The sequence below is a fragment of the Tribolium castaneum genome, chromosome 9 (genome assembly GCF_031307605.1).
Source record: "Tribolium castaneum strain GA2 chromosome 9, icTriCast1.1, whole genome shotgun sequence".
Taxonomy (NCBI): Eukaryota; Metazoa; Arthropoda; class Insecta; order Coleoptera; family Tenebrionidae; genus Tribolium; species Tribolium castaneum.
The window spans coordinates 2770026-2785745 of record NC_087402.1 but is presented as its reverse complement, the minus strand read 5'-3'; the positions used below and the strand labels follow the sequence as shown (position 1 = coordinate 2785745).

The 15720-nt window shown below is 38.6% G+C and overlaps 3 protein-coding genes across 5 annotated transcripts; all 3 read right to left on the bottom strand.

Annotated features, from left to right (window-relative positions):
* Nucleotides 1–1293: 1293 nt before the first annotated feature.
* On the bottom strand, nucleotides 1294–6842 carry SP1173. Its single transcript, XM_008193612.3, has 9 exons — nucleotides 6664–6842; nucleotides 3612–3998; nucleotides 3461–3565; nucleotides 3251–3412; nucleotides 2980–3202; nucleotides 2510–2930; nucleotides 1962–2464; nucleotides 1699–1914; nucleotides 1294–1653 (listed from the first exon to the last, which is right to left on the bottom strand). The coding sequence occupies exons 2-9, from the start codon at nucleotides 3936–3938 to the stop codon at nucleotides 1574–1576; spliced, it is 2037 nt and encodes a 678-aa protein (XP_008191834.1). The 5' UTR covers nucleotides 3939–3998; nucleotides 6664–6842; the 3' UTR covers nucleotides 1294–1573.
* A 1260-nt stretch (nucleotides 6843–8102) lies between these two features.
* Nucleotides 8103–11160, bottom strand: Naglu (N-acetyl-alpha-glucosaminidase). 2 transcript variants are annotated; one of them, XM_968166.4, is made up of 12 exons: nucleotides 11018–11160; nucleotides 10826–10968; nucleotides 10386–10780; nucleotides 9905–10342; nucleotides 9776–9860; nucleotides 9463–9612; nucleotides 9195–9410; nucleotides 9063–9149; nucleotides 8827–9017; nucleotides 8561–8775; nucleotides 8347–8511; nucleotides 8103–8237 (listed from the first exon to the last, which is right to left on the bottom strand). In XM_968166.4, exons 1-12 carry the CDS (start codon nucleotides 11070–11072, stop codon nucleotides 8134–8136), a joined length of 2244 nt encoding a protein of 747 aa, XP_973259.1. In that variant the 5' UTR covers nucleotides 11073–11160; the 3' UTR covers nucleotides 8103–8133. The 2 variants fall into 2 exon arrangements, with proteins under 2 accessions (XP_973259.1, XP_008191832.1); XM_008193610.3 differs by lacking the exon at nucleotides 9776–9860 and adding an exon at nucleotides 9676–9760.
* A 281-nt stretch (nucleotides 11161–11441) lies between these two features.
* On the bottom strand, nucleotides 11442–12854 carry Gnmt (Glycine N-methyltransferase). Of its 2 annotated transcripts, none has more exons than XM_008193609.3 (7): nucleotides 12697–12854; nucleotides 12419–12632; nucleotides 12242–12369; nucleotides 12057–12192; nucleotides 11890–12010; nucleotides 11707–11840; nucleotides 11442–11660 (listed from the first exon to the last, which is right to left on the bottom strand). In XM_008193609.3, the coding sequence occupies exons 2-7, from the start codon at nucleotides 12622–12624 to the stop codon at nucleotides 11486–11488; spliced, it is 900 nt and encodes a 299-aa protein (XP_008191831.1). In that variant the 5' UTR covers nucleotides 12625–12632; nucleotides 12697–12854; the 3' UTR covers nucleotides 11442–11485. The 2 variants fall into 2 exon arrangements, with proteins under 2 accessions (XP_008191831.1, XP_973224.1); XM_968131.5 differs by having other exon boundaries at nucleotides 12686–12836.
* Between the last annotated feature and the right edge of the window lie 2866 nt (nucleotides 12855–15720).

Here is a 15720-nt window from a genome sequence, read left to right as displayed (position 1 = left end):
ACGCTTTCCGGTTGTCCATTGACGAAGTTTTGAGAAAAAAACATTAATAGCGTTACACTATTTATTTAAAATAGAACCAAATTTAGAAAATCCTAATTAATTTTTTTTGTTTTTTACTAAAAAATTCATAAAATGTTTAATTTAATCGTACGTATTATTTTTAAATGTGAGTGGAAAGCAGCATAATTTTGTATAGTTCTGCCATCTAATGTTGAGTGGCGCTCTGTCCCAAACTACATCTCCCATGTCGGTCTGTAACTGTATATGGTCGAAGGTCTGTAAGCACTGTTGCTTTACCTTACAGATTCCTGCAGTTAGCTTCTGAGTTGTTGGTTGTCTAATTGCATGCCTTAATTTTTTTGTATTTTCTTTTTTTTTTAATAAATACGTAACGCTTGCTCTGCTTTTTTCTGTTTATTAATATTGCGATTTAAAAAATTAAAATGCAATGTTGTTATTTTTGGTGTAGATTTAAAGCAAACAAAATTTTTCAAGTTTTATTTATAGTTTTCGCAGCACCACGTTTTTATGGAAAAAATGTATTCGAAAATTCAAATCTTGAGTCCCTAAATTCATCATCTCGCAAGTCACTTATGCATTTGTAATCTCAGTTACATAGGTCCTCACTAATTTTAATTTTCTGTAAAAAAAAGAAACGATTTAATAAGGGTCATTAGTGCCCAATTTAAAGAGTGGGAAATAAATTATTAAAATAGTGAAACCTTCCTTAATGAACGTCTCCGAATAGTTTTACTGTAGAAGTGCTAGTTATGATGAAGGTTTGACACATTCCTTGCGTTTCCTTTATTTTGTAAAAAAAATTACGTTTTATTTTTTTTCCGAGGACTAGAAACATTAGGCTTTAGAATCAGTGCGATCCTGATTCTAATTTTATTCAGAAGAACAAGACAATTGTAAAGAATAACTAAGACATGATTAAAAAAATCCAAACAGATTAACTAAAATTTAAGGGTTTAATAAGCTTGTCATAATTTATTATCTAATTAGATTATATCGTAAGAGTTTATGAGATAAATAGGCACCTTGAGGTATTCTATAAATAGATAATTTGGTTCAGGAATCTGCTTTTTGTATTTGTAGATGTGTAACTATTGTAAAAAAAATATATTAACTAAAATATAAGGTCTTGTGATTACTTTTATTACCTAATGTCCTAATGAGAATTTAATGGGGTTGAAGCATTCAATAAATGGGTAATTCGGTTGAGGGATTTGTTTGCTTATTTTTTGTATTTGTAGTTTTTAAGGTATTCAGTCGTAATAAAACACGATGCTACTTTAATAATTTATTAATTTCATTAAAAAAATATCCATTTATACAAAGTTGCGATATCCATATTGGAGTGAATTGCAAAACGTTACAAAACAATAAAACGTGACAATTACAAAACAACAAGAAAAAGCACGATGTACACATTTCATATATAAAACATTCAATCAATATATTAATATTATATTAAAGCTGCGAAATGTACAAAAAATGGGGCTAAAGCCTCGCGGATAAATATTTTACAGTTACGTAAAGCTCCTTTTACACAGAGTATCATAAATAGCTAATATCTAAAGTGCCCTTTCTTCGCCCTTCCGTTGTGATACACTCTGAGAGGGGTATACGACCCGTTCCCATTCACACCTGAAAAAGTCTTTGAAAAAAGTCGAAAGCTTTAATAAAACATACTTTGGACAACCGAAGGTGCCGGATAGGGCGGGAGTTGAACATGCGGCACACAATAGGGCTTCAGGTAGAAGTGATATGCTACGAAATAGAGAGCTGCTATGATTGCAGCCGCGATAGCTAGACCCCCGTAGACGGGGCCGTGGTTGTCCGGATATTTCACCTTCTCCGGATAAAGGGTGTAGGCGAATCGGCCGATCAAAGCGCCGAAGCAACGGCCTAAAATATGGTTAAAACCAAGCAAAAATCGCTTTACTACAACGTACCTAAGCAGAAATGAGCAATGACGGGCAGTGCTTGTCCCAAGGCAGTGTATTTTCTCGGAACCAAGTGTCTTAAGTAAAGTATGGCAGTAACCCACATGAGATGCAGCGTAAAAATCTCCAAAACTTCAAAGATGAGCAAAACGGCAGCTTCCGTTATATTCGCCAAGGCCACGTAATGGACGACATAAGTGACGAAACACAAGATAAGAATGTTGGAGTGGCTGCAATAATCGACCACTTTTTCGGCGAAAGTCAGCAGGGAAATGGCCGGGATCGCGCCCATCGTCACCGTCAGCCCAATTATAAGGTTCGAGCTGTCGGGCATTGTGGCCGCGTTCCACGGCAAGTAGGCGTCAATCGCGTTCCAGAGAATCCCCAAAACGAACAGAACGACCACAAGGGCGATCACCTCGTTGCGGTACTTCCGGACCGAAGACATGGGAAGCGCCAGAAGGCCACAGCGGGTGTACCACCACCATTCGGGCGGACTCAACGGCATGTTACTACAACCAAACTTTATTACTTCGTCTCACCCTTTACGCCCTTACTTATCGAACAATAAAATCACAATCGCGAGCAGATTAAGCACAGTGAAGCAGATTAGGGCGTCTCTAAGGTTTCCATTAGCGCACCCGCCGATAATCGGGGCGAAAATGGCAAAACCTAGAGCGCCAGCGGCTAGTTGTTTGCCGATGTCGCTCCGGCCGGTGGAAGTCTCCCGAGTCGCTATCACCACAGCAGTGCTCAGAAGGGCCACAGCTGCGGCGGGGAAAATATCAGCGATTGATCGTATGACCAGATACAGCCAAAAACTCATGGCGTTGTAACCGCATTCGGAAGTTTTGAGTAAACTGGCGGAAGTGTACGGCTCGTGGATTGCACACAGGACGATGGGTTGGCAATAAGGGTCCTCGGTCGCTTTCAACTCTTTGACGATTTCCTGAGGCATCCTGCAGTGGAAATAATCGGCTGGAAACAACGTTTCATTGAAGGAAAATACCAAAATTTGGGTATTCACCAACTGGGTATCGACAAATATCGTCGTCTTCTGATTCAGTTTCGTTGCTACTGGAGGTGGCAGGGGTCGATTTCAGACTTAGGGGCATTTGTATTGTTTTGGAAAATTTGGTATAGACATCACAAATTGTTACATCTTTGTCAGTCTTGTGGCATAAGTGGGGGCTGAGGACAATCCCAGGATTGGCCTTGCTGTTACTGACCGGGATTATAGTAGTACCAAACTAGAAAAAAAAACATTCAAAATCGATCAATTTTGAGTCGAAATTTACATCAGGTTCAGCTTCATTAGCAGGGTTGGCATCGTCGTAATAGTCTTCCGTTGTGGTGTCGTTTTCCTTAGTCTGGGGTGACGGTTCCGGTGGCGGAACCCCAGTATAGAGAGTCGTGGCGTTGCAGGAAAACGTACAATCCCGCAAGGAAATTTCTCCTTTCTAGCGTACAAAACAATTATTTGAGTCCTGGGACTTCCCCCTACTTACTTCCCCATTCCAGCTATGGCACGTCCTCTCATGCCCACATTTATTCTGAAGGACGAAGGCGCCATCCTCATTACACGTGAACGTAACACTTGAAGGACTCCGTTGCTGCAAAAACCACCATCAAACTGTTCCAACACCTGGCACAACTTACGATCCTTGGCACTGTCAGTAGAAGCCAGTAGAGGATTATGGCAAGTCCCAGACACACCGAAATCATGACCCGGAGATACCTCCCTGTCTTGCTCCTGGGCGAGCCTCCATACCCCCCTGCAAGTCGATCAGCTAAGGGGGCGGCCACCAAAGGCCCGATTACCGCAACTAGAGGCGAGACGATCGAAATGATGGTGAATTCGTCCCGGGACAGGCCAATCCCGTTCATGTGGTTGGGCAAAAAGGGGAAGAGACTCCCCAAAGCCCCGAAAAACAGGAACAGGACGCATTTCAGTGTGATTAGGTTTTTGTTGATTTCGCATCTCATTTTGGCTGCTTGGTTCTATCTGGCTGGCATTTTACTTTTCGATTCATGAGTCGGAGAGATCTGGAAGAATTTCGGCGGTTAAACTGGTTAAGTGATGCAATCCTGGGCGGCCTTGTGCGATTTAAGTGCAATTTTTGCATCTTAAACTTAATTGTATAATAAAAAATGAAGTCATAGAGTAGGAATTCACGTTACGAAAAGAGAAAGGTCGATAGACATGCAAGGAGAAAACAAATCGATAGTGAGGTAAATGATGTCACCGGTTGTAAATAGATTGCCACCAAGCGATGGAATAAAGGGGATTTGTGAAATTATAAACAACCCACGACTCAAGTCCGACCGGCTTTATTTTGTTATTACATCACATATTGCTCAAGGCTGAGATAAAACGGAAATAATTAATTACAGTGGGAGATACAACTGCCAAAAGGAAACATCGGTACGACTGGCGAAGCCAAGCAAACAGTCGCTGATTAGACCGAATTTTGAGCGTTTTTAAAAGTTACTCGAGCCGTTTCGGCACTTTATCGCCCATCATCAGCTCTTGTTTGTGTAAACATTCCCGTTGATGCAGTCATTCTGTATGCATGAGATACCATGAAAGGGTTGTCTGTGGACTGTGACGCCGGCTTGCACACATCAACGCCCACAATGACCCCAGAATGTCACAATTTGGACGTATCAATCACTACCACCAGATTGCTATTGTCCTGGCACCCTAAAAGCAAGCATCCCTTGATTCCCACCAAAGCAATTAAGGATCGTCTGACAATTCACAGGGTATTGATTTCTTGAAACCTGACGTCGGTGATAAAACTCGTCAGCAGAGATGAGTAAGTGACCGCCTACGCTCCGGTTGTAATTTTTCGAAAAAATTGTCTAATCCGTTTGACTTGTTGCCCATTCAACAAGTGGTTTTTTAATACGCAACAAAGATTTCAACCGATTGAAAACCTCATCGTGGCTGCTTTATAGTCCAAGTTCATCGAGTCTCCCACCAAAAAAAAGAACGAGTTTTAAATCTCTCGGTGTGCATTCCTCGTATTGTAGCGTAGAAAAGTACGAGATATTTTCGTTATTACTTCATATTTAATTGGTTCGGAACGGAATTTAATTAATCCGAGTGTGCTAAACTCAATTTCCTTTTAATCACGCGATTCAATTAGACGAGATAGAGCTAATTGGTTGGAAGCACCGCTTAAAAGTTGACTTTTGTGAGGGAAAAAAGGAAAAGTTCGTGTAATTGACCTCGAAATTTTATACTCTAGTAAACTCCCACAATTTCCTCACTCTGGTAATTGCCTTTTGTTCGTATGTGGCACTACTGACCTTGAAATTAATCAAAATTATAAATCAGACTTAATAAGACAGTCACGTTGTGGAAAAAATTAAAATATGGTTTGTTGGCATTAAGGCTCAAAAATAATATGCGCCATAACGATAAAACCGGGGGTCATGAATAGATAAAACTTGTTGTGGTCGTCCTCATTTGAATTTCAAATTGAGTTAATTTTGACGTAACTTGACAAATTTTTGTTCACATTTCCAACCACCAGTCCAGGATATTAACCTTGCAAACGCCACACTTTACTCATTATTTAGGTCAGTGTGTGGACAATGTGCATTGTGTCCACGTAATTCAATTATGTCACTTTTAAAAATAACGAATATCAAAATAAACGTGACACGGAAATAAAAATAACCGAATTTCAGGAACCACCTCAAATTATTTCGCTCAAGAATGTGTCTTAATCATCACATTAGTTGTAACAAAGTTCTATAAATATTCGTTGACAGTAGTACTGGGGTCAAATGCCATCTCACATTAGTCAATTGCTATTTTTAAATTTTATTTTACTAATAAAACGGAAAACAAGGAGATTGTCTAATACATGCAAGCGCTCGTTTTTCGAAGAACTAGTTCTAGTACCGTAACTAGGTGTGACGCTGGTAATGAGAAAACTTCAATTAGGGAAAAAGGACGAGTTCAAGGCTTGAACCGATTGAATTTTCTCGCGCTCTTATAAATAAGTGTCAAATTAGAAGCGCGAGATAAACACTGGGAAATGGTGCAACTGGAGAGTGCTGAAAGCTCCTCATGAATCGGACTTTTATAGGATTTTAAGCGTGTGATTCTATTTTGGGCGATTCGGCCTAAAATTGGACCCCGGATATCCTGCAAGAGTTGTCACCGTACGGCGTTCTTCACCCAAATCACCGGACTCGGTTCGATTGTCTTGCGGCGCATTATTTGTTTACAGAGTTATTTTTAAACTTACGAAAATAATGCAGACATTTCGATGTTTTCAAGCCACTGGAAATTTTATTTTTATGTATTTTCCAACCTTTGCGGAAAAATCATTGAATTTTTTTGAAAATTTTAACTCAAAAAAATGAGTTTGGCCTTTGCGTTGTTTTACTTTTCTATCAGCATTACATCACCGGAATTCGTGTTAATTGCCGTCAAGTATATCAATACGCGGTTTGTATCCATGTTTTGAAAATGTCAAAATGACATCACACTATCTTATTAATTGCTTTGCTAATTACAAATATGTGCAATAATTGCAATCTTCAGTTGTAATTTTTAATGAAAAAATCTTTATTCAATGTCGAAAAGGCGTAAACAGGCCTCGTCACCGCATAAATAATTAATAGAAACCCATTTAGAATGGAAGAAATCTTGTTGGTGCGTTAGAACGCAAAACAATAAACCGTAACTCACCAAAAAATCACGCTCGAATTAAATCCAAATCGCCAAACACAAACTAAACCATCGACCCGGTTCGCCGATCTAAATAAATAAAACCACTCCACGTGAACGTCGAAATAATCGTTTGAATCGACTTTCCTCGACAAAGTTGCGCCAGCAACTAGTGTGTAAATGCGAAGTTGTATGAGAAACTCCAGTCAGCCGCACTCTATACACCACATGTTTGCCGTTGGAGCGGTCGAAGGCAATCACCTGGCCTCCATGGCAAGACCCGCCACGGTCTCGGAGAATTCGCACCGAAAAATTCGGCTCTGAAACGGCGGAAAACGCCCCAAAACGGCGCAAAATGCACCGGCTCCGGGCCGCTCATGGTGCAAACAAACCGCCATTGAATCAAAAGAACGCATGGTTGGCCGGTCATCAGCGTTGGTACAAAATCCGGCCAGGTAACTCGCGAGGTATACCTGATGCATCGCCCATTGTCAGGGAGAAAAATCGAAATTAAATGGAGAAAACGCCGGAGAGGTGAAATTGGAGCTGGCTAACTTTAGTCAGATGTGCAGTCACGCAACAGGCGATACTAATAAAAGCTGCCCACACGGTGTGGTGCCCTATTTTTCACACGTTATGCAGACTTTGTAATTGAGAAATGACAAAATGGGAATCCGACACGCAAACAACGGGAGAACACAGTCGAGCAATTTGCAGAAAAATTGTCATAATATTTAAACGCACATGACATGATCGCGTATTGGGTTTCGTGTTGTTAGCGCTTGATTTCCTTCGGTAATGATACGGTAATAAGGTAACTAGTGTCGTTTGAAATCAGAAATTAGCATCATGATGCTGTGGCGGAAGAATAGCAAGACACAACAGTCGTTGCTCGAAGATTTTGGTTTAATTATACAAACTGTGCCAATGATTCATTTTTGAACTCTTGAACTTTTGCCAGTACTTGGCTCTTTTCCACTCTGTGTTTATTTTCTTTCTTATTTTTGTTTTCTACCGAATAAATCGAAACAGTCCAACTGTACAAATTTTTTCAAACACATTTTAAACCAAAAAAATTAACTTGATGTCATTTAACACTTGAAAATTGCTTTCCGAGCTTGTTTAATCGGCATTTTCAAAGCTGGGCATTCGTTAACACAACGCTGACGTATTGTATCCATCAACAAACTCTTGCAGCGGTGTCTACAGAAATAGAGACAAAGGAAACCTCTATTCTGACTAAATTCGGCTGCAATTATTTTCTTGATTAAAAAAATAACCACAGGTGTCCGAAATAGTATGTTAATTATCGACCAACGCACAAGGTCCGTTCTCAATTAACGGAAGAAATAAAGAAAAGTGCGTCCCGCAATAAACTTTTTATGCCCAGCTACGTAATGAAGGCATCGCGTGCAACGTAACAAAACCTTCCTTGTCGTGTGGCGTCAATACAACACAAACCAACCAAATTTTATTTATTTAACCCAGCAATTACAACATTTTATATCTCCTATCCTTAGCCACGAATTTGTGTTTCCTGTACTCTTCGGACGTCCATTTCTTGTGTATCTTCCAGGCGATTTCCACCGCATCACCTGCAAAAAAACCGTAATTTCCATAAATTAACGACGCTCCCTAATGGGCCTGGCCCCGCGTGCGTAATTTACTGATGTAATATTCTGACCTAATTAAAAAAAGTCTCACCGATCGGCTCGACGGGAAATTCGGTGCGATCGAAAGTGAACGGTTCTTCCACTTCTTTGAACATTTTGGCGTCGATGTAAGTCTGGTTGAAGGCGCCGTCGAACGTCGAGTTGAGATAATTTATGAATAAGTACCACCGCGGGGCGAAAAAATGCGAAACCACTCCTGAATTACGGTGGGTTAGTTTGGGCGGGATGGCTAATGGGGGAATTACCTGCCCATTGTTTGTTTGCGTAGTCCATGATCTCACCGCGCGGGCCCCAGAGCGTGATCTGATTGCGGGCGTTGTACTCGAATTGGGCTTCTTCAGCACTGTCATTGGCCGCCTTTTTGGCGGCTTCCAACCAAGGGCCGAGCAAAAACGCGGAATTTGTCGATAAAATCTCGTCCAAATCGTCCAATATCTCGAGAAATTTTTTCGAATTCGCCCTAAAGACACCAATTATTGCGCGACGTTACTAAATAAAACTTAACACGAACTGGAAGTTAGCACTGTCGTGGCTTTGATAGTTCTTGACCATTTCCTTGTAGTACAAATCGCCGTAAACTTGAAGTACCTGTCTTGTGACGTCAACCAGGTCGTGCAAGTACCCCGAGTTCGCACCCAAATTGTCTGAAGCCTCCAGAAGGCTCGTCCAGGCTTCCAACAAATCATTGGTCGAGTACCAAGTCTAAAAAAAACGTTTACAAAATATTTTTTTTGAGTTCATTGGTACCCAAATTTTGATTTTGAGACTTGGCGACTTGGTGATTGCGTATTTCCCCCTCATTCGGTTCAAACCTTGGTAATCGTAAACGGTTCTCTGTAAAAACTGTTAAGTCCAATCAACTGTGATTTATTTTATTACTTGGAGTATCCGCCACGCATTTTCTGCATCACTGTCAGGAAATCCGTACCTCCTGGTCGAGTACTTCTCGAACCACTCCGTTAGGTTTACCGGAGCTTGTCTCCACGCCGTTTCGGTCATTAGTTCATAAATAACATAATTTTGATTAATCCCTTCAGGTGTTAAACCTGTTCCAATCATGGTACTATTTTCCAGGTGTCTTGCTTTTATTGGCACCTACCGTATAATTTGAATTCAGCTCGATTGACGCCTGGAACGCGGTACTTACCTCGTTTATTACCGTGGAAGAGCCAAACATGCCTAAGGTACCACCGAAATCATGTAACATGCACCAAATGTACGGCTGGCCGAAGTACTGATTGAGTCGTTCGTACTGTGGGAACTGCTCCGATTGCAGGTCCAAAACGATCATTTTGCCCTTCAAATTGTCTCAAAGTTAGTACTAAATGAAACGCACACAGAGAAAGCCCACAAAACGTACCAGTGGGACACTAGTCAAAATCGATCGAACTCTCTCTGTGTCTTGCCAGAAATTATCATTGTAAAACATCCAGCCTTGCAGTAACCTGGAAAAGACTTACTTTAGGCACTGCCGTTAAGATAGCTTTAGCCCTGTTTCGAGTCCAGTAAAAAAAATCGTGCGCAAACAACCAGCCTTGCATTACCCTGAAGTCCCTACTTTAGTACCACTTTCAACATTCTCCACCTACCAAACAGCATCAGGGTCCGTGTCGGTCATGGCCTTATAAATCGATTTCCCGACGTTAGCCAAGTAGGTCAAATCGCCACTTGTTGGCACATTTTCATTGAAACTATCACAATTATACATGTGGTCGGTACCAAACTCGGAAATTTGTTCCGAAAGGAAGGCTTTTCCAATTTCGTTGAACAGCGGTTCCGTTGGGTCCAGAAAATAGGGACAACAGTACGTGTCATTGAAACCATTCCAAGGCGCCATTTTGGACATGTTAGCGTCTGGATAAAGTGTTTTGAACGCTCGCGGTAAATGGCCCGCGAAGGCGGGCAGTACCGGAATTATCCCAAACGCCCGCATTCTTTGCAAAATTTGTTTTTGCAAAACCAGCGATCTCGAGTGCCAAGCTGGGCTCAAAGGGCCACCAAAACCACGCATATTGCCCATACGTAGCCTAAAATTAGCTTGAAGTGACCAAAATCCGGGTTGATTTTTACCATGATAGGAAAGCTGGTCCTGAAAAATGTTCGTCGATTTCTTCTCGAGTCAAGTTGAATTTTTTGTACACTCGGTCCCATATCGCCTCCTGGCCGTTAAAAGCGAGTACCAGATTGAACCCATTTAGTACCATCCAGTCGATGTGCTTTTCCCACTGGGTCCAGTCCCACCAAACGAACGAATAACTGGTGGTACACACATTTTGGTAGTACCGAAACCTGTCATTCAGTGTGATCGTTAAATTGACTTCTGGTAGTACCTCAGGAACTTTAAGCTGGGTGGTTTCCCATGATACGTGACAGTTGCAGAAGTACTTAAGGTAGTGGTTGAAACCTGTAGCTGCTGCAACTCCCGTAGTTCCGGTGATTTGAATCAAATCACCGATTTTTTCGATCTAAAACGCCCAATTGTTTCGTTTGAATTTATCATTTTTTAGTACCTTGAAAGCGTCTTTATCTTCATGGTTTAAGTCAGGTTGAATTTTAATATCAAAAAATTGGGCCTGGCCCGGGATTAATCTTTTGATTAAGTCCTTGACCGCATCTGTTTGCGTTTTAAGGCTTGCTTTAGGCCTGATGTGATCTACATTTCGGAAATATTACAATCGGTGGTACCTACCTTTATGACTTACCAAAGCAGATTACGGAATTAAATGTAATTAAAATAAATACTAAAACGATTTTCATTGTTAGCAACCGAAGGCAAGTTATGAACTGTGAACTCAAACATTTATTTATTCTTTTGATAAGTGTAAGTACTCTCAATTGCCCACAAGAGTGGTTCCTATTGTAGTTTTAAGTGCTTTTATCAGTGCCGGGTTACAGTGATGCATGGAATTGGAAAAACAACAATTTTGCGTATTTTTTATCTTTGGTTGAATTTTTGAAACGAAAAGACGAAAATCTTAACTTTTGAAAAGTTATTGCCATCTAGTAGTCGCAACTCGGAGTAGAGGACGATTCCTGCTTAGCAGGAGAAGTGTTGTGAGAGACAGTCTGAAGAGGTCTCTATTTATCTTTTTATTCGGTTTTAAAACAATAAAATGAAAGGCCGTATTATTAATATTTTTTTATTTTAATAAATAGTACAAATAAAACATTTAGAACATTCTCCTGGCTTTTTCCACCACGTGGATGTAAAATCCAGGGTTTTCAATTTCTTCCAAACTCTTGAAATCGCCATAGATATTGTAAAGTGATTTTTCGCCGAAAGCTTCATGTAACATGTCTTTGAAAACTTCTAATCGGTGTGGATAATATGACAATCGGAATTGGCTGAAAAAACTTCGTTATTTTATGTTAAAATCGCCATAAAAATTACCTGACATGATCCATATTAATTTCGTCACTCTTTCCATACACTGTCGAAGTGTCGATCAAATAATCCAACGTGACTAGAGCTGGCTTTCCACAAACGTACAAAACCGACGGTTTGATTTCCGTCATGTGTTTACTCTGTAAAAAAATCGCCAGTCATTTTTACCCCAATTTTTTGCGAACTCACATTGTAATAAATACATTTCGAGGGCGTTTCGCCCGTGTTTATAATGTGGTCGTAATTCCTGTGATCGATCAGAAGAAGTCCTCCGGGTTTGACGCACTTTTCGAAATTTTTGATGGCTTGTCTACAAAGCTGCGTTAAAAAGAGTTTAGTTACGGAAAAGTGGTTACTTTTGTTCTCTCTGATCTCCGAATGAGTCCAACAAATGGGCAAAGGAATTTCCCAGACAGATGACAGCGTCGAATCCATTGCCCACAATTTGCTCAATATCGTCGTAAAGAGTCAACCAGTTTGCCTCTTCAATCACTGAAAATGCTTCGTAAGAAATTTGTTCGTAATTATGGGCGATTTTTACCCCAGTTGTAGAAGGCAGGTTCGTCCCTGCGATTCCAGCGGGCCTTTAAGGCATATTTGAGCATTTTGTCCGAAGCGTCAACTGAGACGACTTCGAAACCTTCCTCAAGGAGCATGATGGAGTCAATACTGATGGGCAAATTGTTGGTTTTTGGATAAATGTTTTTTTAAAACTTACCCCGTCCCGCAGGCTACGTCTAAAATGCGTTTGCATCCCCTTTTCTTTAAAAGACCGACCAAGAAATTTTTGTAATTTTGTGTTCTTGAGTTTTTGTCGCCGATAAATATTTCCCAAACTTTGGCAGCTTTGCCATCGGCGTATTGATCTTTTATACCTTCGGCGGCGGTTCCGAGAGAACGAGTTTGAAAAACACTTTCAGCCATTTTCGGGACTGAAATAAAACGAAGCCAAGTTGGATTTTTCTTTATTTTTAATTCTAATTACAATAGAAATACCTAGCGGGTCACAAACACTAATACAATACAAAAACGGTGATGTTTTGTTCTCTGGAAGAAGACGTCTTTTATATTCATTTGAACCAGTGGAGGGAGGAGGATAATCAAGCTCTGGGTTGCATCATGCAGTTCGGTAAAATTTTAATCGATTGAAAAATATTTCATTTCTGTTTTTATTTAATATGTTTCTTATCAAATATTGGCGAAATTGAGAATTGTTTTGCGATTGCGAGAGGTCGAAATCTGGTAGAAACAGGATATTTTTGTCTACAAGTTTAGTAATTATTGTTGCCATGTCATCATTGGTGGAAATATTTTCTGAAGAGATCAATTTATTGCCTAGTCATTATCTGCATAAACACATCCAAATGATGCAAAGGTTTATCGGGTCAATAGTTTAATAAATCATGGAAATTTCGTTCACACTGGCACGTTCGAGCTGTCATTTTATTTTTTTCATGATAAAACTAATCGCTTGCTATTTTTACATCATTATTTCAAATAGGGACACACGTGAAAGTCACGATAAAGATACGATTACACGTGATGAGAAAAAGCCGAATTGGGCTAAATTTTTAATAATTTAACAAGAATTGAACAAAATTTGTTTAGAAATATTAATTTAATTTTAGTTTTGAGTTTCGAACAAAGTCTAAATTTTGCTAGAAATGTGTAGCTAGACACCTTATTAAATCAAAGATATAGCATTTAATTTTAATCTATGTGCTAACCTTGGAATTTATTATTTTATTAGAATCAAAAAATAATTGTCTCAGTACTATGTAGTTTTATAGTGTCATATGTATTTTTGATTGTATAAAATGGCATAGGTTTCAAATGATATCTCGAAAAGACACAAATTTAGTTTTTAAGTTATGAATTTTTTTGTCGAATAAAATTTTCCACTATGAAATGGTTACGCTAATATTAAGCAAACAATTTTTAAATTTTAAATTGATATAATGTGTAAAATGAGCCGAAGAATTCAATGGAACAAACTGCGTTGCTCTACGATATTAGTTTTTAAGTTATGAATTTTTTTTAGTGTAAAAATGTAAACGCATCTGTAGCCCGAACCTTTACCCGGAGCAGCTCCGTTTTGCTCTACGACTCTTAGTTTTCGAGTTATGAATTTTTTTTAGCGTTTTAAAATTGGCCATTTTTAAAGAGAGGAGAGGGTGTTAACTTTTTTAATTTTTTTTCTTTTCTCCATTACGGCTAAACTATTTGAAAAAGTAGAACTATCTTAATCCTTACCTATGCAAAATGATCCGGGGAATCGATTGGCGTCGAGAAAACTGCCAAATTCCCAATAGTTTTTTAGTTATGAATTTTTTAAAATTTGACCAATTATTCCTTTTATCTGCAAATTTCTCGAAAACTATTAGTCAGAGAACAAATGTCTTTTTTAAAAAAGATAGATTATTATAAGAGCTTTCCAACGATAATAAGGCTCATGGAGTTATCTTTGATAGTTCCGGAGCTACAGCTCGATAAATTTTCCGGGTACCAAAAATCGACCAAAATCATGACAAAAATTGAAAAAATCAAACATCAAAAAATATGAACATTTTTTGGACTTTTAACAAATCTAGTGGGTTGTTAGGACACATAAATGTCCATAAAAAATTTTTGAAGTAAATTAAAAAAAATAAAAAAATTATTTTTATGAAGGTATTTGCCTTGACCAAAAAAATTTTAAGCAAAAAAATTCAAAATTTTAAATATCGTGAAAAGTTGGTATAATACAGGAAATGAGCCGCTGAATCCACTGGAACAAACCGTTTTTCTCTACGACTTTTAGTTTTCGAGTTATGAATTTTTTTGTTGAATAAAATTTTCCACTATAAAATGGCTACCTTAAATTTAGGCAAAAAATTTTAAATTTTTTATTCTTGTGAAAAATTGATATAAAATGTAAAATGAGCCGTAAAATTCAATCGAACAAACCGCAATGCTCTACGACTTTTAGTTTTTTTATTATGAATTTTTTTAGTGTAAAATTTTGATCGCCTCTGTAGCCGGTACCGTTGCCCGGAGCGGCTCCGGGTTCAATCGAAAATATAGAGAAAATTAAGCGCTATCAGATGGTTTTTTGTTCGTTGCTCTAAGTCTTACAGTTTCCGAGAAAAACGCAAAAAAAGGTTTCCATTTTCACTTTTTTTCAATTTTCAACCGACAATTACGGCGAAACTATTAGAGTTATCGAGAAACGGAAAAATCGAGGACAACCGGAATAGAAAACTCTACAAAATGGCATAGGACTCAAGGCGATATCTCGCAAAAAATTTTTCAATTTTCAATCGCCGATTACGGCCAAACTAAAAGAGCTAGGAGAAAACTCTTTTTTCCATCGTAAAGAGCACATCAAAATCTATAAGATAGAATCAGTTTTATTCGATTCTGAGACACTTTTAAAATTGACCATTTTGTAGGGGGGGGGTGTTAACTTTTTTTTAATTTTTTTTATTATCCCAATTACGACTAAACTATTTGAAAAAGTGGAACTATTTTAATTCTTAACTATGCAAAATGATCTGGGGAATCGATTGGCGTCAAGAAAACTGCCAAATTCCCAATAGTTTTTTAGTTATGAATTTTTTAAAATTTGACCAATTTTTGCTTTTATCTGCAAATTTCTCGAAAACTATTAGTCGGAGAACAAATGTCTTTTTTGAAAAAGATAGATTATTATAAGAGCTTTCCAACGATAATAAGGCTCATGGAGTTATCTCTGATAGTTCCGGAGCTACAGCTCGATAAATTTTCCGGGTACCAAAAATCGACCAAAATCATGACAAAAACTGAAAAAATCAAACATCAAGAAATCGAACATATGGACTTTTATTGGACTTTTAACAACTCTAGAGAGTTGTAAAAACATATATAAATACGAAAAAGTATGATAGAACAAATTTAAAAAAAAATAATTTTTTCACTCTCTTGAAGGTAAGTGTTTATTACTCAGGAAATTTTAGCAAAAAACATCAAATTTTTAAATCTCATGAAAAGTTCGTATAACAC